The sequence below is a fragment of the Kryptolebias marmoratus genome, linkage group LG11 (genome assembly GCF_001649575.2).
Source record: "Kryptolebias marmoratus isolate JLee-2015 linkage group LG11, ASM164957v2, whole genome shotgun sequence".
NCBI classification, from domain to species: Eukaryota; Metazoa; Chordata; class Actinopteri; order Cyprinodontiformes; family Rivulidae; genus Kryptolebias; species Kryptolebias marmoratus.
The window spans coordinates 17,863,971-17,884,708 of record NC_051440.1 but is presented as its reverse complement, the minus strand read 5'-3'; the positions used below and the strand labels follow the sequence as shown (position 1 = coordinate 17,884,708).

The window sequence follows — 20,738 nt, the reverse complement described above, 5'->3', positions numbered from 1 at the left end:
TTGACCGAGGAAGGACGGAGTGCGCATGCGCGAGATAAAACCCAACATCACAATCATGGCACATAAACACTGAAACAGCTGCATTTTGTTAGTCCTGTGTTGACACAATAAACTTGTATTTTTAACACCGAGTTCACGTCCAATTACACCTGAAATAATAATAAACGAGATACATTTCCTTATGTCACCACGAGGGCCTGGTGTAAACCTTCAGCATCTACTTAAAAATTTGATTTTAAATGTATTTTTGTACCTAAAATTCTGCCCAATCATTTTCACTAAGTTAAGCACTGCCCCCTGGTGGTGGATTTTGAAGTCTACATGCTCACTGCTTTTAGGAGTGCTTTCATACACTTCATATACTTTTCCTGTAGTTTTTAAGACATTTTAACTGATTTTTTTTATCCCTGTTTATATTATAGGTTAGTTGCTGACACATTCATTGCTGTGGACACCACTCAACCTGTTCACCAACTGCTCCAGCCCTTCCTAACACACATTATTTTGTCACCTACAGTGTGTTTACTCGTCTTTTGACAGTAACAAAAAGTTATGTGTTTCCTTGGAAGAGCAACATGTATTAAAGTTTCCAAAAGAAAAAAAAGCCGTTGAAATAGTGTTTTCGATGCAATTAGGGTTAGGTTCTGGACATGTTCAAAAAATAAAACTTTTTTTGGAATGGAATATTGAATAAATGAAGAAAGATTAGTGAACATAATTTGCCTCAAGATCCTGTTGTGTTTGGGTAATTTCTCAGATTATTATGTAGAGAAAAAAAAGAGAGGAAAATATCTGGTTAAAATCTTTACAGTGGCTTGTAAAAAAAGCAAAAATAAGAAAATGGAACTGGACAGACCCAGCAACTTTAAAAGAATGGATCCAAATTGATGAAGAAATCTATTTGATGTAAAAAGTGACACATATAATAAAACTACAGACAGTTTATGTGGAGGAATATGGAGGAAATGGACAAAATACAGTTTAAGGAGAGACTGATCTACACTGAAAGCTGATTGGAAAATGAAATTAAATCAACATATTAACCATAATGTCCTATTTTTTTTTTATGTTAACATTTGTGATATTGGAAAATGATAAAAGTACAATCATTAAAAAAATGTGAACTTGATTTGATATTTGTTGTTTTCCACTCTTCACTAATTGCCCAACTCGTCTCTTAGACTTACCCAAATGTAGCACAAAAAGTAAGGAAATTTGAGTTTTCTTTGTTGTAATAAAAACAACGAAGCGATCAACCTCATGCCATTGGAAAGCCTGTTCATTTCCCCTTAAATGGTGCCACTCTTTTTAGGAAAATGCACTTGTGCTTATCATTTTTGTACCCCAGATGCCAATGAACAACCACAGATCTCCATAGTCTGGGACCAAACTCTACCCTCCAAGGAGACGACCCTCATCCCCCACGGAGCGGGGATTATCAGAGACTACCGCCAGAATTTTGGACGGAAACGGAACAACCTGCCTGCAGTCCTGACCTCGACCCCGCTTAACACCTGTTGGGTCAGCTTGGACTCGTCGTTTGTTCCAGAGAGACACGACCACCATGTCTGACCTACGACAAATTCTGGTTGAATCGGATTTAAGGACAGAAAAGTCAAGAGAAGAGGACAAGAAGAGGACAAGGTGACAGTGGGCTAAAGATAAACAGTCATGGACTGTGGGTGACTGGATGTCAGATGGTAGTCTTTCCATCTTCAGTAAATGACAGTCTACGTTGGCGTTATGGAGCCATCAGTTGAAAGAACATTCGGCAATGATGACGTCATCTCTCAGGACGATAATGCATCTTGCCAAAGGACACAAAAACTTTCCTTCAAGAAAGACATTTAATATAAATGGCATGGCCTGCAAATAATCTCTGGGGGTGAAAAACAAAAAGGTCAATGATAAGACTCCAAACCTGCAACGCTGATCCGACAAACAGCGATAAGAGGCAGCTGGAGCCAGACTGACGAAGAGTACTGTTTGTCATCACTTAGGTCCACGCCTCAGAGGATTCAAGCTGGCAGGAAAGCAAACAAAGGATGAATGGTGCAGGGGGTTTTCTCATGATTCCACCATTTTTTACCCCTCTATTTCAGGGGCGTCAAACTCAGCTACACTTGATCCTAGCCAAGAGTCAATCTGGATCAATATTTATTAAAAAAAAATTCATAAATTAACCCTAGTTTTAGGTATTATATGTCAAATCATTCATATTTTCCCAGTAGCATATTATATATAATTAAGAACAAGCATGAACATAGAAAAATAGATTTGACTTAAAAAGACATGGTTAACAATCTCCATTAAAACAGCTAAGAAGTCATAAACAGCAATCCATTCATACAGCTGCAAACATTAACTTTGGAACAAGAAGAAAATACTAAAAGAAGACAAAATACACTGAAGCAGACACTTGAGTTAACCATGCACATTAACTCAAGTCAGATATCTAATATTGTTTCTTGGCTGCAAGTTTATCAACAAGAGTTTGTTGACACATTTGATTTTCTCTGTTTCCACGTCAAAAATCAAAGATTACTGAGAAATTAAAAACAGAATTTTCTTGGCTTCGAAGTGTCACAAAAAGGCTTGTTTCCATCCATCCATCTATCCATCCATCCATCCATCCATCCATCCATCCATCCATCCATCCATCCATCCATCCATCCATCCATCCATCCATCCATCCATCCATCCATCCATCCATCCATCCATCCATCCATCCATCCATCCATCCATCCAAACATCCTTCAATCTGTCCATCCCTTTATCCATCCATCCATTCTTTACCTGCTTCTCCTTCTCGGGTCATGTGAAGCTGCTGTCTATCTCCAGCAATAGAACCTCAGTTTGTCACAAACTGCAGGGCCAGACCGAATAACATTGAAATGTTATCTTGAGAGGGGGCCAGATAAAATGTTACCAAGGGCCGGATCTGGCCCGGGGGGCTTGAGTTTGACACATGTTGTAGCTTGGTCACAGCTGCTTTATTAGATCATGTATAGCACAAGTATGTTTCTTTCTTTTTTGTATTTTTCCTTAATGGCAGAAGGTTGGGATTTTGAAGATTTTATATCTGTTTTGTGCTATTGGTTGTAGCTGCTGCCTGCTGCTCCAGTCATGGGGGCGCTCGTGACCGCGCGTTTAAAACTCAAGCGTGGCGAGGCAGGCTCTCGTGAACGCGCACCGGGGGGCTTGACGTCACCGAGGCGCCCTGGCTCTCCTGAGCCGCCGCCGCCGCCGCCGCCGCCGCTGGCAGAAAGATGGGAAAATACGATAACCGTATACCGACAAAATTCACGTAACATGTACAGTTCCGCCTGCCGGGAGGAGGACTGAGCTCTGGCACCGATCAGAGCTCCGCCACACATCGACGAAAGGTAGTTTTCCTGAAGAGGTTTTCCGTTTTTTTCCGTTTTTTTTCCTCCCCTTCTCTCCCTTTACTACTGGCTATTGTGTTAGCGACTAAAACACACAAATCGAGATTTTAGCTTCGCTCGTGCGTTTCGGTTTGAGCTAGCTTCTCCGTTTGGTCTTTCTTGGACAATTCAGGAGACTCTGGGGCTTGTAGAAGAAGGGAGGAAAGGTAAAGAAAAAAAAAACGACAACCCGTTCAGCAGGGGGGTGAGGAAAATGGATATGGTTTGATGGGTGTTTCCAAACGCTGTGCTCGGTCGTAGCTAAACGCACCCCTTTTTTCTTTTTTTGTTATAAAATCGTGACTACAGTCTGATAGCTAACATTTCGACACCTTCTTATTTCTATTTGTGTAAATTGCTCCAACCCAAGATTTTCTTTTTTTCTCCTCACAATCCCCTCTTTTTTTTCTCCACTCTCCTTGGTTGGTATTAATCTAAGCGTCAGCACATTGTTTCCGAGAGAATTGGTTTTTATTTTGCAGGATAAAATGCAAAATCTGACATAAATTCGCCTCACAGCAACAGTTTTAGGTGTAAAAAATGAACAGGCTTTGCTGCTTGCAGGGCCACACTTACAATATTTTTATTCTCAGCACTAAAAACAGCTATAAAAGGGGCACATTTCATGCTGCAGTTTGCTCTTTTAACCCCTTTTTCCTTATATTTAAACCTAAAACCCCTATAAACATGCACTTATTAGGCTTTGGTCCTTTGAAATTTGAAGGGAAATTGTCATTACAATGTGTTAATGTGTGCCATTATGAAACTACACGTACATTAAGCTGGAAAATACAAACACAGATATTGAAAATTTTAAAAAAGCAGGTATTTAACAATTCTGGGTGACATTTAATATATTCAAATGAGAGGCCCAAGACTTGTTGAAGGAATGCATGTCGCCCGCCGCCTTTCACGCCACAGTTTCAGACTGAAATCATCTCTTTATAAGAAATGCAGCTGTTTCTGTCAAATTTCTGTCAAACCTTATGACATGTCACGTTTTGTGAACGACCCTTAGCTACTACCACGCCAAAGTTTTAGCTCGATATCTGCAAGACTGACTGCGTTAAAGCCATCTTTGTGGGGTTTTTTTATGTCACTTGGCTGCGACGGCCATCGTAAAGCTGGTGTACTCCAAAACTTACAGCTGTAGACGTTCATCCAGCGATTACTTTTTGCAAGTTTCATTAAAATTTGCCCACCGGTTCGTGAGATATTTTACACACACTCACTAAAAACAGGATAAAACATCAGTTACTATTGTACCTACTTACATAGAGCTGCTTTTTGTTAAGTTTTAAACACAGCGACACTAAATAGAACTCCAATACTTGACTATATTTTACATTTCTTGACGTTTTTTCTCTTAAAGTTGGTTGTATTTTAGTTTCATTTCATCATTTATAATCATTGTTATAAATTGTCTTTGGAGTACTTTGTTTTATGGAAAAGAACAAAGTATTTCAGGAAGATCTTTAATACCAGGAGTGCCAGAAACCACAGCATTTGCGTGCTGCAAAATGAAACGAACATTTTTATGTTAAGAAGCAGTCTTTTATTTATTTTTTTGATGTGAACTTTCTGAAAGTAAAAGTAATCAAGTGGAAGCTGTGCTCCATCTGTGTGGATTGGAAGTATAACATAGCTCAAATGTTGTAAGACAGGACTTTAGTTACATAACGGTCTGTGCTGCTGGAGGAGGTTCAGTTAACTCTGTGTAACCTACCCGCAGTACGTTGGGTTTTCATACCAGTTTGACATGTATTCTGAGCTCTGTTATCTTGTTAAGGAGTGACTTTCTTTTTGTCTTTTTTTTTTTTTTTACAGGTTGGTGTTTACTTGCATCATCAGCTCTTAAGTTGGAGAGCAGGAAACTTTGGTTATATCATGACTATTTCTTCCTCCGCCACCAGCTGAAGCAGGATCACCACGAATTTGTCCAACTGGTAGAGGGGCAAAGCACAAAATCTGAAAGGAGATACCCACACACTTGTGGTTGTGCTTCGGTTCTGCTGTTAGCTCCTTTTCTTTCCCAGCTTAGCAGAAGATGTACGGCAGCGCTCGCTCCGTTGGCAGAGGGGATGCCAACCACAGCGGAGGAAGAGACGGAGGCGGCGGCAGTAATCAGGGATCTGGTCGCTCGCCTCGCCTGCCCCGCTCTCCTCGGATGGGACACCGACGCACCAACAGCACTGGCGGCAGCGGTGGAGGTCCCGGAGGAGCAGGAGGCAAGACCCTGTCCATGGAAAACATCCAGTCCCTCAACGCTGCGTACGCCACCTCAGGACCAATGTACCTGAGCGATAACGAGGTCGCCATGGCAGGCGACCACATTCCCAAAAGTGGCGGGACTGTGACTGCCACGGGGAGGCAGAGGGTGACTTATGGGTCGAGAAGCAGCGGTGGAGTCGTAGCAGCTAGCACGCCAAATATCTCCACCACTGTGCCCGCCAACGCAGTGCTGCCAGCAGGCATGATGGCAGGCGACGCTCTAGCGTTCGGGGACCACCACATGGCGTCCACAGTCCCTCATTCTCTAAGACAGGCCAGAGACAACACCATCCTTGACCTGCAGGCCCAACTCAAAGAGGTATTTCGCTGACGCTTCTCGTAGTTTGCCCATTTCCTCTGTAAAGGGTGTGGAAATCCTAATGAACGAGATGAAATTCCATTCATTTATTCATTCATTCATTCTCCCCCCTCCCCTTTCAGGTTCTGCGGGAAAACGAGTTGCTGCGGCGCGACGTGGAAGTCAAGGAGAGCAAACTGAGCTCCTCCATGAACTCCATTAAAACCTTCTGGAGCCCCGAGTTAAAAAAGGAGCGCGCTCTCAGGAAAGACGAAGCTTCCAAGATTTCCGTCTGGAAGGAGCAGTACCGTGTTATTCAGGACGAGGCACAGGTGAGTGCTTGTTTTTCTTCATTCCAAACGGTGCTGTAACATCAGTTTCTGATCTCGTCAACTCGATTTTCTCAGTTTGAATAAAGTCACCCAGCTGGATGCAGGAAAAATAAAAAAAAAACAACACTTTTTCCTCGGTGTCAGCTTTAGTACAAGTGTGTTTCTCTCCCAGGATAGTTTAGGGGTAGATTTTGAACATCTCGTTAATCCTCTTATGTGCAGCTATATGCTCGTGCTTTGTAGATGAAAGGAATGTAAAGTCTAACGGCTGCCATAGCCGAACAGAAATCTAGCATTATGGGAGATTTTAATGTATGAGTTGAGTAGATTTTTAAAAAACTAAAACTGAAATCGCCGCAGCTCCGTACTACGTGAGCGGCTGTTGATCATTTCGGTTTTCGGTCAGGGCGCGTTACCGCTGCATTTTTATGCAGCTCTCTCTGCGCCTGTTATCTGTTTTGTTGCTTCTGCTTGCCTCCGTGAAGCAAATCAACACAAACTTCGCTAAATTTAACGCAAGGCCCACGGACTGAACGTGTCTCTGCGTGTTCTCTGCAAATAAAAAAAAAAAAGCGTTTAATAATGGTAACTGCATAAATCCAGTTAAGGCTTTTAAAAAAAACAAAAACCCTTACACACTGTTGGAGCTCTTGCACAAATTAGGTTTCATTAATGAAGACAAATCGTCTTTGTTTAACTGCGATTCTTAATGGATGGGCAGACCTTCTGTATAATTTGCTGCCTTCACCCCTGCTGACTCACAGACTCGCTGCTCCAGACTAATTCCCAGTTTTGCCCGACCAGCGCGGGGCTAATCAGCGGGTGCTTTAATTTAAAGATGTCTGCCTCCACCTCCCACCCTGACATCCATGCAGCAGAAAGTGTGGACCAACTTTCTCCCTTGAAGGCTGATTATGGCCTTCAGTTTGAAACTGGATGCCGTCATTGGATGGAGGCCCCAACTGAAAGTGTGTGTTTACGTGTGTGTGTGTGTGTGTGTGTGTGTGTGTTATTTTGATTTTATGGCCACAGCCTTTTCCAGACTCCCACAACGGGGTGGTTCTTCAGCGACTGTGACTGCTGTTGCCTCATGTAATTTTGGTGCAAATTGGCTTCCTACATTAAGAAATGCATATCGCCAGCCTTTCACCCCAGAGTTTTAGACCAAGATCATCTTATGCATCGCATTATGTGTCGTGAATCTACTCCCAGATCAAATTTTAACTCTGCATCTGTAAAACTCTCTGCATTATAACCTTTTTGACGTTTTGTAGGATCAGTTGGCCGTGGCGCCAATCAGTTATAGACGTATATTCAGTGATTGGTTTGTGCAAGTTTCATCGAAAATCATCCAGCGGTTCTGTAGCTATTGTGGTAACAGACAGACACATGAACACCTGCACAGAAACACAGATTAAACCATTATCATTAAAGGTTGTAGCTGGAGCACAACAATTATTTACTCCTTTGTCACACAGATAAAATAATAAACTTTGTGTTTAGATGAGCTTAGGTAGCGCATCGCCTCTTCTGCGTGTTATTTTCTCAGGCACCTGACTGTTCTCTCTCCTCCGGCAGTGAGAGTGAGAAGATGGGGAGTGTGTGTGTGTGTGTGTGGGGTGGGGGTGAAGATGAATGTGTGTGTTTCTGTTCATGTATCTGCCTGTAGGTGTACTGGAGGGAAGGAGGAGTGTTTCGGTGCAGTCACAGCAGTGAGTCAGCCTTAGTCACGGGGTGGAGAGGGTGATAGAAAGGGATGGTTGGTGAGAGGAGAGGTGAGAGGATCGGAAGGAGGAGATGGGACCGGAGTGAGGAAGGAGGAGAATGGTGTGTGCTCTGGTGGAGGAGGAGGGGGGAGGGGGTGTGTGTGACAAAGGCAGGAAAGGGAGGGGGCTGGAGGACAGAGAGAGAGAGAGAGAAATGAAGGCAGACACTGACTTCTCTCTTTGTTCTGTCTTTTGAAAACGCTCCCAGCTGGTTCAGGCCAGAGTGTAACACGGCCTTCTGTTGCTGTCTCACAGCAGCTCTGCCAAGTGGCTGTGGCGTCAGATGCCACAAACAATGCAACACTACACTGGGCCGATTGTGTTTCTCCACTTGCGTTTCTCAGGGCATGAAACGTAACACTGTCCGTGAGGCTTGCCCGTTGTGGCTGCATCGGCCCGGACGGTGCTTAGTTTTAATTTATGATTAGAAAAGGATTTTTATTAACAGGCTGTGAAACTGTATTCTCCCAGGGACTGTTCCCACAAAGCAGAGGGGGATTTCACATCGTGTGTCCTTCAAGCAATCAATACCTTTCACCTTGTGCACCCCTGTGTAAATCACTTCCTTGTAAACAGAGATCAGAGCAAGTGAAAGTGTCCCCCCCCTCCCCGTGTCTCCGCAGCATCTGCAGATGACCGTTCAGGCCCTTCAAGATGAGCTGAGGATCCAGAGAGACCTGAACCAGCTGCTCCAGCAAGACCCTGCCAGTCAAGGGAGGGACCTGGCCCTGACGTCTGAACCTACGGAGGAGAACTACCGGCGGCTGCAGGCCGAGTACGAGAGGCAGGTCAAGGAGCTCTTCCTGCTGAGAAAGACACTGGAGGAGATGGAGCTGCGGATTGACACGCAGAAGCAGACCCTGGTAGCCAGAGACGAGTCCATCAAAAAACTCCTGGAGATGCTGCAGAGCAAAGGCAGGTTTGAGGACAAGCAAATTCACATTTAGTTGATCAGTTTAAACGAACAGGTTTCTAGCCAAATAAATTCATGATCAAATTTATGCAATCTGATCTAATGCTTTGTTTTCCTTAACTATACTTCCTGCTGATCTGTCTGTTGGTATGATTGAGGAAATGGCTGCATGCTTGATATACTAAGATGAATTGACTTTATATGTTATTCAGAGGAGAACTCTAATTATAAATGACTCTTCCAGTCTCACAGAAGTCTCCCAACTTACTCTGCTGCTGGTATTTTTAAATTCTATTTAGAGGAATATTTACACAAAAATGGTCAATGACAGAATGCTGTTTGTATAACAGATCGAGTTCATTAAAGTTGCACGTCTTACGTTTAGAGAAGGGCTCACAGTCAGCCTCGTGAAACCACTGCAAGTCTTTACTCCTCATGGTTGCTTTCTGTAGGCCTAACATTCTACAGACGCCAGCCCTGAGCCACCTTCCTCAGGTTTCTAAACACTTGAAGCCGTCACACTGGTTTCTTCCAAATCACTTCCATCATTTGGACTTGGAAGACCCAAAACACTAGGGACTTTACATTAATTTTAGAGGAAATCTAAAAAAAAAAGTGTTAAGGTTTTGTCTCCTAAATGTGTCACTTATGTTAAGCTTAAAACCGTGCTGCTTAACATTTGGGCTTCTAAATCTCTTAACTTCAAAACTATGAAATCCTTCTCCCTGCTTCTTCACTTAAACAAACATATATGCCTTTGCTGTCTCAGGGCCATCTGCCAAAGCATCGGAGGAGGACCAGGAGAGGACCAGGAGACTGGCCGACGCAGAAATGCACAGGCATCACCTGGAGAGTCTACTGGACCAGAGAGACAGAGAGATCACAGCACTCAGAGAGGTAATGACCTTTTCAGCTGTTCTAAATCTAAAGATTACGACCAAGTTGTCTGTAATCCATGTATTGTATACAACTACCATTTGTTCAATGTCTGATTCAACAGGAGCTTCATCGCCGATACGAAGGAACTCCCGAATCCACCAAAACAAAGGCTTTACAGACTGTTATTGACATGAAGGTGAGGATTTACCTGTGTGCTGTGTGTGTGTGTGTGTGCGTATTGTCTTTCTTGACGCCGTGCAATAACTGTCGACCTATTTCTGTTAACGCCAGGATGCAAAAATCAACTCTATGGAGCGCAACATGAGGGACATGGAGGAGGAGCTGCTTATGATGAAGTCCAACGGACTTTTGAGCTGCGAGGAACGTCAGGAGGAGATGAAGCAGATGGAGGTGTACCGCAGTCACACCAAGTTCATGAAAAACAAGGTCGGAGGCAACAGGAGACGAGTTCATTTGGTCCTAAATGTTATAGTTAGAAAAAGTATGACTCGGATTGTTTTTTTGTCACGTTTTTCAGATGGAACAGGTAAAACAAGACCTCTCCAGGAAGGACACGGAGCTGCTCGGCTTGCAGACTAAATTGGAGACGCTAACTAACCAGTTCTCAGACAGCAAGCAACATATTGAAGTCCTCAAGGAATCCCTCACCGCCAAGGAGCAGCGCGCCGCTATCTTACAGACAGAGGTGCGGCAAGAAAAAGCTGTGATGTTACGTCACGTCAACCAATGTGTTTCAGTTTTTGTTTTTTTAAAAAAAAAAGTCCTACATAGTGTTGCAGAAGGCATTTCTGATTTGTGTTTGTTTTCTGCCCGGTTTCTCCCAGGTCGATGCCTTACGTCTGCGTCTGGAAGAGAAGGAGGCGACTTTGAACAAGAAGAGCAAGCAGATACAGGAAATGTCCGAGGAGAAGGGAACCCTGAATGGGGAAATTCACGACCTGAAGGATATGCTGGACGTTAAGGAGCGCAAAATTAATGTGCTCCAGAAAAAGGTAACGTGGACAAAGAACTTTTTTTTTTCTTTTCCTTTTTAAAGTTAGTTGTGAACTGGCTTTGCGGCGCATGTCATGGGGTGCTGTGTTTGCGCCACAGATTGAGAACCTGCAGGAACAACTCCGGGACAAGGAGAAGCAGATGAGCAGCTTAAAGGAGAGAGTGAAGTCCCTGCAGGCCGACACTTCCAACACGGATACCGCGCTCACAACGCTGGAGGAGTCGCTTTCAGAAAAGGTAAAGCTCCGTCGGCACAAGTGTCTGACATGTCGGCATTTCAGCGTTTGTGTCGAGCTGCTTTGCTGTTCTTTTTGTTTCGACACATCTTCTGTAACTGTTTGTTTTGTTTTTTTAAAGGAGCGCATCATTGAGCGTCTAAAGGAGCAGCGAGATCGAGACGACAGAGAGAAGACGGAGGAGCTGGACTGCTCCAAGAAGGAACTGAAGGAGCTGAAGGAGAAACTGAGCTTACTGCAGGGAGACCTGTCAGACAGAGAGGTGGCCTGATTCTAGGAATCCATTAAAATGTTGTCAGAATTAAGCCTCAAGTTGTTCTAACTTTCTGATTAGTCCTGACGCCTTTATTTTTATAGATCCAACGTATTTTCTGTTTTCTTACTTTCATGTTTTGTTAGTTTGACCAGCTGTAACATCTTTTTTTTGCTGTGCAGACCTCTCTGTTAGACCTGAAGGAGCACGCCTCGTCCCTGGCCTCTTCAGGACTGAAGAAAGATACCAAACTCAAGAGTCTGGAGATCGCCTTGGAGCAGAAGAGGGAGGAGGGCCTAAAACTGGAGAACCAACTAAAGAGGGTGCAATAACAAATTGCATATAAATAGTCTTTTTTTTAATGTATATATTGCTTTGTCTTGTTTGTGCCTGCTGGCCCCTGAGGGATTTCTAATAAAGGTTTTGTTGCTTGTCAGGCTCAAAATGCAGCACTGGAAGCTCAAGCCAACACAGAGCTGGCTGAACGCATCAGGAACCTGGAGCAAGAAGTGGCCCGCCACAAGGAGGATTCTGGGAAGGCCCAGGCTGAGGTGGACCGCCTCCTTGAGATACTTCGGGAAATGGAGAATGAGAAGAACGACAAGGACAAAAAGATCAGTGAGCTGGAGAGGTGGGTTTAATCGTGGACACCGTCGGCGTGCATAAAAAAAACCCAGACGTATAAAGTATGAAAACAGGGATGATGTAGGTCCACATTTTTGTCTCGGATCACAGAGTCCGGTCAAGATTTCTCTTCTTTTGAGAAGAACAAATTTCTCTGTTCATTGTGTCACTCAGTGAAGAGCCTGCGGTGGGATCATCAGCCACCACGTCTACTCGCTGACGACCACATGATGCATATTTTCCATAAATAAGCTCGTGTCGTATGTGCCTGCCGCATGTTTAATTTGGCCATCTGCCATTTGACATTTAACTCGTGTTGCTTTGAAAGCGGCTTGTTAATTCCAGCTTCAGAATTCATGTCACAGAAAGAAAAATGTAGATTTATCTAAGAGGAATCTAACATTTCTCAGACATGGAGTGTTTTTTAACAGTAAAACTGTACACCTATAATAAAAAAGCTTGTTGCAGTTTTTCGATCATGCACAACTGTGACGTAAAACATGGTAATGTTCTTGAATTGAGAACATTAGTACAAGTTATAGTTCAGGTTCTTGAGTCATCAAAGTTATGTCTCATTTCAGAGCCAGTATCTATTATACTCTGAATGTCTGAATACTCAAACAGATTGATGCTGGTAAAGTCTAAAGAAAAGTGGATGAGCCCTCTCCCCTCTCCCCTGTTCTTTAAACTCGCTCACTTTCTGAGCCCGAGTCTCCTTTTCTCTTTACTGCTTTCCCGTCTTTGCGCTGGAAATTCCTCCCTCCAGTTTGGCCTCCAGGTTAGTAAATGTTCTTTTCTATTCACCTGTAAACTGCCCCCCTCCTCCTTTTGTCCTTCTTACATTTCCTCCCCTCTCCTTTCTCTTCACCTTTTATTCTTCTTTAAACTACGTTTGCTGCAAGCAGTCAGTTATTATATTTTATTTTTTCTTGACTCTCCTGTTCCTGTTCAGACTCTCAGTTCCTCTTTTGCTTTCTTCTTCATTTTCGATCTTTCACCCTGAGTGAAATCTGAGATTTGACCCTGTAGAGTCAATCATTTGTGTGAATTCCTGTCTAAGGCTTGTAGCTGTAACCAGTGTTTCAGAGGGTCACGGGATCTTATCTCTGTCCACATTTAGTCTGAACAGACCTTTAATTATCTTCCTGGGTCTTAGGGAGAAACTGCAACTGTTTCAAATAACTGCGATCATGGTTAGATAATTGTTCACAACTGACCATATTTAGTTAAAACCAACATTTTTTGTTTTCCACATAGTTTATCAGCGCACTTTAAATTACATAATTTTGCAGCATCTGTGTTCTGCTGTTAACACAAGGTGTCATGTTTTTTTTATGCAGTTTTTCCTAAAGAATACTAACAGGCAAACTGACCAAAATGAACAGATTTGTCTTCCTTCCACTGAGATCAGGAAGCTAACTGCGTTAGGAATCACTAAATGTTTCCTTGCATTTATTAGCCCTGTGTCTATAGCTTTGAATAAAAAATGAATTTACCGTCGCTTTACGTGTCCTCCTGGTCAAAGTGGAGTATGTAATGACTTAAATGGTGCACCTGTAGGCAGACGAAGGACCAGACGAAAAAAGTGGCCTCACTGAAGCACAAGGAGCAGGTGGAGAAGAGCAGGAACGCTCGGCTCATGGAGGAGGCCAGGAAGAGGGAGGACAACCTGTCCGAAACGTCGCAGCAGGTCAAGGTGAGGCCTCCCGAGTGAATTTTCCTTTGCTGCTGCTGCGATGGGGTCGGTGTCTAACGAGGGGAAACGTCTGCCGCCTGCAGGACACTCTGCGTCAGAAAGCCGAGCGCATCGAAGAGCTGGAAGAGGCCCTGAGAGAGAGCGTTCAAATCACAGCTGAGCGAGAGATGGTGCTGGCCCAGGAGGAGGCAGCCCGGTCGCTGCAGGAGAAACAGGTCCAAAACACACACCAACACACACACATGCATGTCAAGGCAGAAATGAACCATTCAACAGCTACTACAGTACATGTATATTAAACTTTCCTGTATTCAGGCATTGAAATTCTTTCTCAATCCCTTTTTGGCTGCCAGTTGTTGTGGTGTTGCTCCTTCTCTCTCTGTGTCCTGCCTCCTCTTTTTCTGGCCACTTCCTTTTTTCTCCTCCCGCCCTCAGTTTTTTTTTATCTTTGCTTGTCGTTTTTCTCTCTTGTCTTCTTTCTGCTACACAACCGCCTTTCAGAAGCACTCATTCAAACCAATGCATGAGTCCAACCTCTCCCACCTTAAGTGGTCTAAGGTATGAGTCCAGTATGTGTAATCTTCATCAGTGACCCTCAGCGCTTTCAGAGGGTGGACACAATAAAAGCAACGCTTCTACAATTCATGCAGCCACGTGCAACGGCCCTGCAATTTAAATGTTTGCAAATATTTTTGGTATTTATCGGGGCTGTGGACAGATTGATGTTCAGACTGCATGTTTTTAAGAAGTGTTTGTGTTGTTTCCAGCCCAAGTAGTTGTCATGGGTTTACCTTTACCTGCTGTTTGCTTGGGAAATAATATTCATAAAAGGCCAATTGGCTATTGAGGATTAATCATTTGTGATTAAAACACACATTGGTATATAATTTGGGGGTTATATGAGCACCAGAGAGCTTGTTCTTTATTTGCTTTTTGTGTGTCTGGCACCTTTCCCGTTCAGAGTTCTGTTCATCCAATCTGTAGAGGCGTGGAACAGTCTTTTGATCTGTAGTCCTGGCTAAATAAAAAATATACCAGTTTACATTTTTTGTAGCTCAGCTCTGCGTCACGTTTTTATTCGTTTGTTGTTGTTTTTTAAAGGTTTGCTCAGCCGTGTTCAAAAGTAAAATGAGAGGTTCCAGACGATAAAGCACTACTTGTGCAATTGTTTGTGCTTTTATTTAGTGCCTTTTTCAAAGTAAATAGCAGGTAATTAAAACTTTATTCAGCTGCCCTTCCCATTCATTAGTGCGGATCACATTTACCGGCCAGTGAAAGTGTCTTTTATTTAAAACAAAACCTGACACTTTCACTGATGGATTTGTATGTACTTGGCTTTTATTTATCACTGAATTGTTTGTTTGTGTGTGTGTGTGTGTGTGTGTGTGTGTTCCCAGATGGAGGAGCTCCTGGGTGCCATGGAGAAGGTGAAACAGGAGCTCGAGTCCATGAGGGCCAAGCTGGCGTCTACCCAGCAGTCTCTGTGTGAGAAAGAAGCCCACCTTACGACCCTGAGAGCCGAGCGCAGGAAACACCTGGAGGAGGTGCTGGAGATGAAGTAAGACACACACACTTACACACACACACACAGCAGGGCAGCATCGACTTTAGATTATTGATTGCTCCCGTAATCTTGTAAAATGTCATCCAATTCTGGCTTTCCCTGATGTTGCGCCATAAATAATAAATGCTACTTGAGCCGTTTTACTCGTGTGGTTGATGTCGTGTCGTCTCAAACAATCAGGCAGGAGGCTCTCTTGGCCGCCATCAGCGAGAAGGATGCTAACATTGCTCTGCTGGAGCTGTCGTCTTCTAAGAAGAAGAAGACTCAGGAGGAGGTGGCTCAGCTGAAGAGGGAGAAGGACCGACTGGTGCAGCAGCTCAAGCAGCAGGTTGGGAAGAGACGTCTTGTCTTCAAAAAGGGCGCGATTTTTAAAAAATGACAGCTGCTCGGGGAGGGTTGCCACGAGTGCAAACGTTCATATTGTTCCTACATGTCAAAGACGCAGAGCTTGTTGTGTGTTCTGTGTTGAAGTTTAAAGTAGATGGAAAAGACATGGAGTGTCGTCTGCATCCAGATGTAGCTGAAGTCAGGCTGCTTCTCTTTGTTTCTATCAGTCAGACAAATCGCACAGCTGGATCCATCATGGCCCCACAAAAAGGCTTCAGCTTTTCCTTTAATGCTGAGATTTAGCTCGACAATTGAAATTTTAAAGCAGTCATATCAGTTTTGATACAGTGATATGAAAACCTAAATACCCAGCACCCTTAGCGTTTCATTGACGCGTCACCTGAGACTTCCAGCTGTTTACAAACTGATGCTATTTTAACTTGTGTTGTAATAAATTACATCTTCCTCTTCTAGTGTGTACAAAATGTTCCAAATCAAATAGCCAAACAAAACACAACATTATATAATATTAATAATAATACATTTTATTTATAGACGCCTTTCTTGACACTCAAGGTGACCTTACATCATCCAACATAAAAGCAGACACGATATTAAAAGACACAATAAAATCATGCAGTTGTGATCAGAGGTAATGCTAATGTTATCAGATTTGGATCAGGACCTGTAGCACACAACTGTGTTAATCTACATGCACCTGTTTCCAGAAATATTCAAAAGAAACTGTGTATATACGAATAATCTTCACTGCGTTCGGTTGCTCATTGATTCTGGGACATAAGACGACAAGTTCAGCTTTTACTTTGTTTATTTTTCAAAGACCTCAGTTTTTTAGGGTATGCCACGGGTGGGCATTAATTTTAATTTTCTGCAAATATTTGTGTGTGGAACAAACCCTCAGCATCCATAAGGCTCCTCCTTTAGTCTTGCCCTCTAAACCTCCAGCTGTCTCGACCTTTCAGACACAGAACAGAATGAAGCTGATGGCCGACAACTACGAAGACGACCATCTGAGGACCGCTCCTGACCAGACAAACCACAAACCCTCTCCAGATCAGGTAGTCCAGTTATCCCGCACACCTCCAGACTAATTCAGGATCATTTTTGCCACTATAACAAAAAAGAAACCAAGATAAACTCATAGAAGCTGTTTAAAGAAGGTGCACAATTCTCCACTAACCAAAGTTTCCTTCCTAACGCTGCGCCTGGCTCGCCTTGCGGCTAACAGGATGACGAGGAGGGTATTTGGGCGTAGCCGGCCCTTTTGCCCTCCCCCTCTTTCACAGCCATTTTGCTCCGAAGGGTGAGCTAGTGTTTAAACAAAGCCGAGCCCGTCACATTCATCACTGGCATGCGTCTTTATTCTTCAGCCATTTGTGGTTTCTTTCACGCCATTGAACGTCGTATCGTATTTTTTGTGGATTTGATCGTGTTTGCATGCACGGCCAGGAGTTTTATGACCCGAAACATTGCATGCCACTTCTGTGATATGAATGCTTCACTTCAGTTTCTGATGACACTGAATGTAAAACTGTGCCTACAGCTCTTTAAAAAGAGAGAGTGGCAGATTGATGTGCATGTAGGTGCTGGTGGTGGTGTTTTCATTATGTTCAGACATTCAAACTGGACCCCAGCTCTTCCGCTCTTTACCCTTTTTTAAAGAGTCTAACCTTGAAGAAACTGCTTCGGCTCATTTATCTTCCCGCCTCCCTCGTTTGCAGATGATACCCCCTCTTCTAGCCTTGTCCCAGAACCGCAGCAAACTCAAACTCTACATCGCCCACCTGACGGACCTCTGCCACGATCGAGACCCCGGCATCCTCAGCCAGCTCACGCCTCCGTCTCACTACCACCACAGCGACCCCGAAGACTGGGAGGAGGAGCTTCTGAAGAAGAGCGCTCAACAGGTGACCATCGAACCCCGCCCACACACCTCCACACCTGACAGCACGTAGGGGACGTTTTTATGAATGAAGAACACTTTCCTAATGGACTATATAGATAACAGGTTAATGAAATTAAAATAGTCATGTTTGAGGCTGTGTGGATTATATAAATAGAAATATTTATACTAAGCCTAAGGTGACAAAGGTTTTTCTGTCTGTGACCAAAACATCTCATGAACCACCTGTCAGATTTTATTAAAACTTCCAGAAATTAATCAGTAAATGTACATCTACATCTGATTAATCTTTGGTATCAATCCAATTCAAGATGGCCGCCGCAGCTACACGTTGGCCTACACAAAAATGGCTATAACGCAGTCAGTTTTACATATATTAAGTTCAAATTAGATGTGGTAGTAGCTGAGAGTCGTTCACAGAACATATTCTGAGGGTGACATTTTCCTACATCACAGAAGAGTTTGCAAATTGTTATTTTTTTATTTATTTATTTTTTAATTTGTCCAAAATGGCGGCAACTTTCCTTTCAAAAACTCTGGCATGAGAGTTAATTAAATACAGCATTTATTATTTAAAATCACGATGATAATAACTTTACAAACTTTAACTTCAATATATTTAAAGAAAACTAAAAGATCAGTATTAATATAGTGTCAAATACAAAACCATAAGGAGTACTTTTAAAAGTCCAGGAGCGTTTTGGTGCTGATTCCTCTAAATGTTTAATAGATTTTGTTGTTTTCAATCCTAATTTTTCTGCCCCTCTGTTCAATTAGTGTGAAAAGCTGCCTTTTAACAAGGGTGGAATGGAAGGAGCTAATTCTTGTTTTTTGTTTGCGTCCAGTTGGAGCGGGAGCTGGAGGTGTGTGAGAAGGAGAGCGGGGAGCTGCAGGAGTACGCCAACTTGGTCCTCCAGCAGATCGCGGACTACTGCCCGGACATCCTGGAACAGGTCGTCAACGCCCTGGAGGAGTCGTGCTGACAGACCTGACCTCAGACACGACCAGGCTGAGCCCAGAAAGCCCTACCTCCGTCCAAACGAAAGGAGAAGTCCCGCCTGCCTCCTCCTCTCTGCGCTCTTACAAACCCTGCATCGAACTCTCAGGACCACCAGTGCTTTTCAGTCCCGTGTGTTGCTGTGAGGGAAAATGAGAGGAAGAGCTAAAGCACATGGGTAGAAGTTTCCATGCAGAAAATCTGATTTTTGTTTCTAGTAAACTTGGAAAAATACCTTTTCTCACAGGTGCAACGGGAGGAAAAAGGTTGTCCTGCTAACGTTCCTCTGCCTCAGAGCAAAAAACGCCTTTTATCGTTTTCCTCCCCCCAAAAAAACCCTTTCAGGTTCAAACGGGTGCACTGATTCCACCTGTGGGACAGAAAAGCACTTCTTGTCTTGATGGTTCCGGGGAGCTGCTACACCTGAAGGGAAGCAGGGAGGAGCTGAGCTCACAGGTGGAGCCGTGTAGACGCCTGCTTTAGCCGGTGTTACCGAATGTCGTAGCACCGCCTAAACGACCAAACGAGCGCGACGCACTCCCGAAACGTTCCGGCGCCGCGACGATTCGGGCCGTCGGCATTAGAGGGGGGATCAAGGTCCGACCTTTGATCAAAGATCAGATTTTCGTTTTGTTCTCGACAGCCGAAAGGATTTAGGAAAGACGCGGCTTTTATTGTTGTTTCGAGACGGTTTTGCACACAACAGCCACTTGTTTATGATGTATGCAATGTTTGTTTTTTCGAACGTTCTCGTGGCCTTGGAGCATGCACAGAGATCAGTACTGGACCTACTGCGGGGGATCTTTAATTTCTCTGTGATCCTGGTGCTATGGCATGACGTAAGAATTTAACTGATTCTCATCCAAAGTTTCTACAAGAGTTACTTAAAGCCCACACAGTTCGTTTTATTTACCGGATCCAAAAGAAAAAAAAAACAAAACCTTTTTTGTTTCGTATGTTCCGATGCCTCCGTTTGATTTTATTTTGAAACATTCAGGGCTTGAGTTTTTAATTACCAAGTGCATTGACATTTAGAGAAAAATGAAAGTCACCCTTTTTGGCAGATTTTGACTTTTTAAGATCAGTTTGTAAATAACATTTAACGCGTACAGTAACTGAATAAAGGTAATTACGTGGAAGGTGATGTGCGTTCTTTTAAAAATAACAAAAAAAAAATGAAACACTGAAAAGTCAAAAGCAGTGCAGTCGTCTTTTGTGTCTACTTTTGTCTTTTGGACAAAGCGTGTGTGCGTGACAGTACTGCCATAACTCGCAGAAAGTCTATGTTCTATGGAGATATATAAATAAATATGATATACTATTGAGAAGTTTACTGTATCAATATGCATCGAATGTTTGCACAGAACCTTGAAGAGCGAGTTGCTCTGAACCGAATGAGTGTTTTCAACAGGAACTGAGGGGGAAAAAAATCAATCGAAAATAATAATAATAAAAAATAAAATGTGTGTTGCCGATGTTTCAAACCATGTGATGGGAGAGTACTTTTCTGGTAGTTTTTATCAAATGGTGACGTTATCCTGAGAGTCCCATGTCTTGTTTTTGGTTTATTTTTATTTTTTTTTAGCCTGGTGGATAAAAAGAAGTCTCCAACTCCTGCTGTTGTGAGACAAAAATGGGCTTTTTTTCGGTGTAGATCTAAAAACGCCACCTTCAAACCTTAATTCCCGCTAACAGATCCATTATTAAAGGGTGTCGGATGAACCAAAGACACAGCCGGAGTTGGAAGACGGTGTTTTATTTTTGAACGGAGGTGTATTTGTGTCCCTTTAGCTCCTCACAGCTGGCCTCAGAAACGATCATTCAAGTGTTTTTTCTTCCCCTTTACTTTGGCCTGTGTCCCATCCCCTGCCTTAAACGTCTCATCTTCTCTTTTTCTCGACTCTTTATTGGGGAGCACAGAGCTGACTAAGGGGCCTCAGCCTACTTTGTTGTACGTTTCTGCTTTTATTTGTTTTTTTGTAGTTTGTATTTAAAAGAAAAACAGAAACAAAATGTACTGCCGTCTGTCTGTTCTTGTCAAGAATCAAACCGTTTAAAAAGGAAAAAAACAAAACAAACTTGTCGGTCGTTTGAATTTTCTATGTATGTAAATAAATAAATTATAAGCCTTGTTTTTTTGTCAAGTCTTTTTTTTTTTTTTTAAATTAAACAAGCCAGATGCTTAAATATACTAAAACAAACCGGAGAAGAAGGATTTA

At 43.1% G+C, this 20,738-nt stretch overlaps 1 protein-coding gene across 4 annotated transcripts; it reads left to right on the top strand.

The window, feature by feature from the left end:
* Nucleotides 1-3,202: 3,202 nt before the first annotated feature.
* On the top strand, nucleotides 3,203-20,651 carry LOC108230115 (ELKS/Rab6-interacting/CAST family member 1). Of its 4 annotated transcripts, none has more exons than XM_017406050.3 (21): nucleotides 3,203-3,386; nucleotides 5,253-6,015; nucleotides 6,138-6,326; nucleotides 8,716-9,007; nucleotides 9,775-9,902; nucleotides 10,006-10,080; nucleotides 10,176-10,331; nucleotides 10,423-10,590; nucleotides 10,730-10,897; nucleotides 10,998-11,135; nucleotides 11,256-11,396; nucleotides 11,570-11,710; nucleotides 11,825-12,018; nucleotides 12,778-12,789; nucleotides 13,572-13,707; nucleotides 13,791-13,922; nucleotides 15,105-15,265; nucleotides 15,452-15,599; nucleotides 16,582-16,677; nucleotides 16,848-16,922; nucleotides 17,341-17,478. In XM_017406050.3, the coding sequence occupies exons 2-20, from the start codon at nucleotides 5,473-5,475 to the stop codon at nucleotides 16,872-16,874; spliced, it is 3,045 nt and encodes a 1,014-aa protein (XP_017261539.1). In that variant the 5' UTR covers nucleotides 3,203-3,386; nucleotides 5,253-5,472; the 3' UTR covers nucleotides 16,875-16,922; nucleotides 17,341-17,478. The 4 variants fall into 4 exon arrangements, 3 of the variants coding, with proteins under 3 accessions (XP_017261539.1, XP_017261536.1, XP_017261537.1); XM_017406047.3 differs by lacking the exon at nucleotides 16,848-16,922 and adding an exon at nucleotides 18,368-20,651 and having other exon boundaries at nucleotides 3,204-3,386; nucleotides 17,341-17,526; XR_005233696.1 differs by having other exon boundaries at nucleotides 16,582-16,922; nucleotides 17,341-17,414.
* Nucleotides 20,652-20,738: the final 87 nt, after the last annotated feature.

Coding starts and splice junctions, on each gene's coding strand:
- LOC108230115 (XM_017406047.3), top strand. CDS start 5,473: ATGTACGGCAGCGCTCGCTCCGTTGGCAGAGGGGATGCCAACCACAGC. Junction 10,081..10,175: donor AGACTGTTATTGACATGAAG/GTGAGGATTTAC, acceptor TGTTAACGCCAG/GATGCAAAAATCAACTCTAT. Junction 10,898..10,997: donor TTAATGTGCTCCAGAAAAAG/GTAACGTGGACA, acceptor TTTGCGCCACAG/ATTGAGAACCTGCAGGAACA.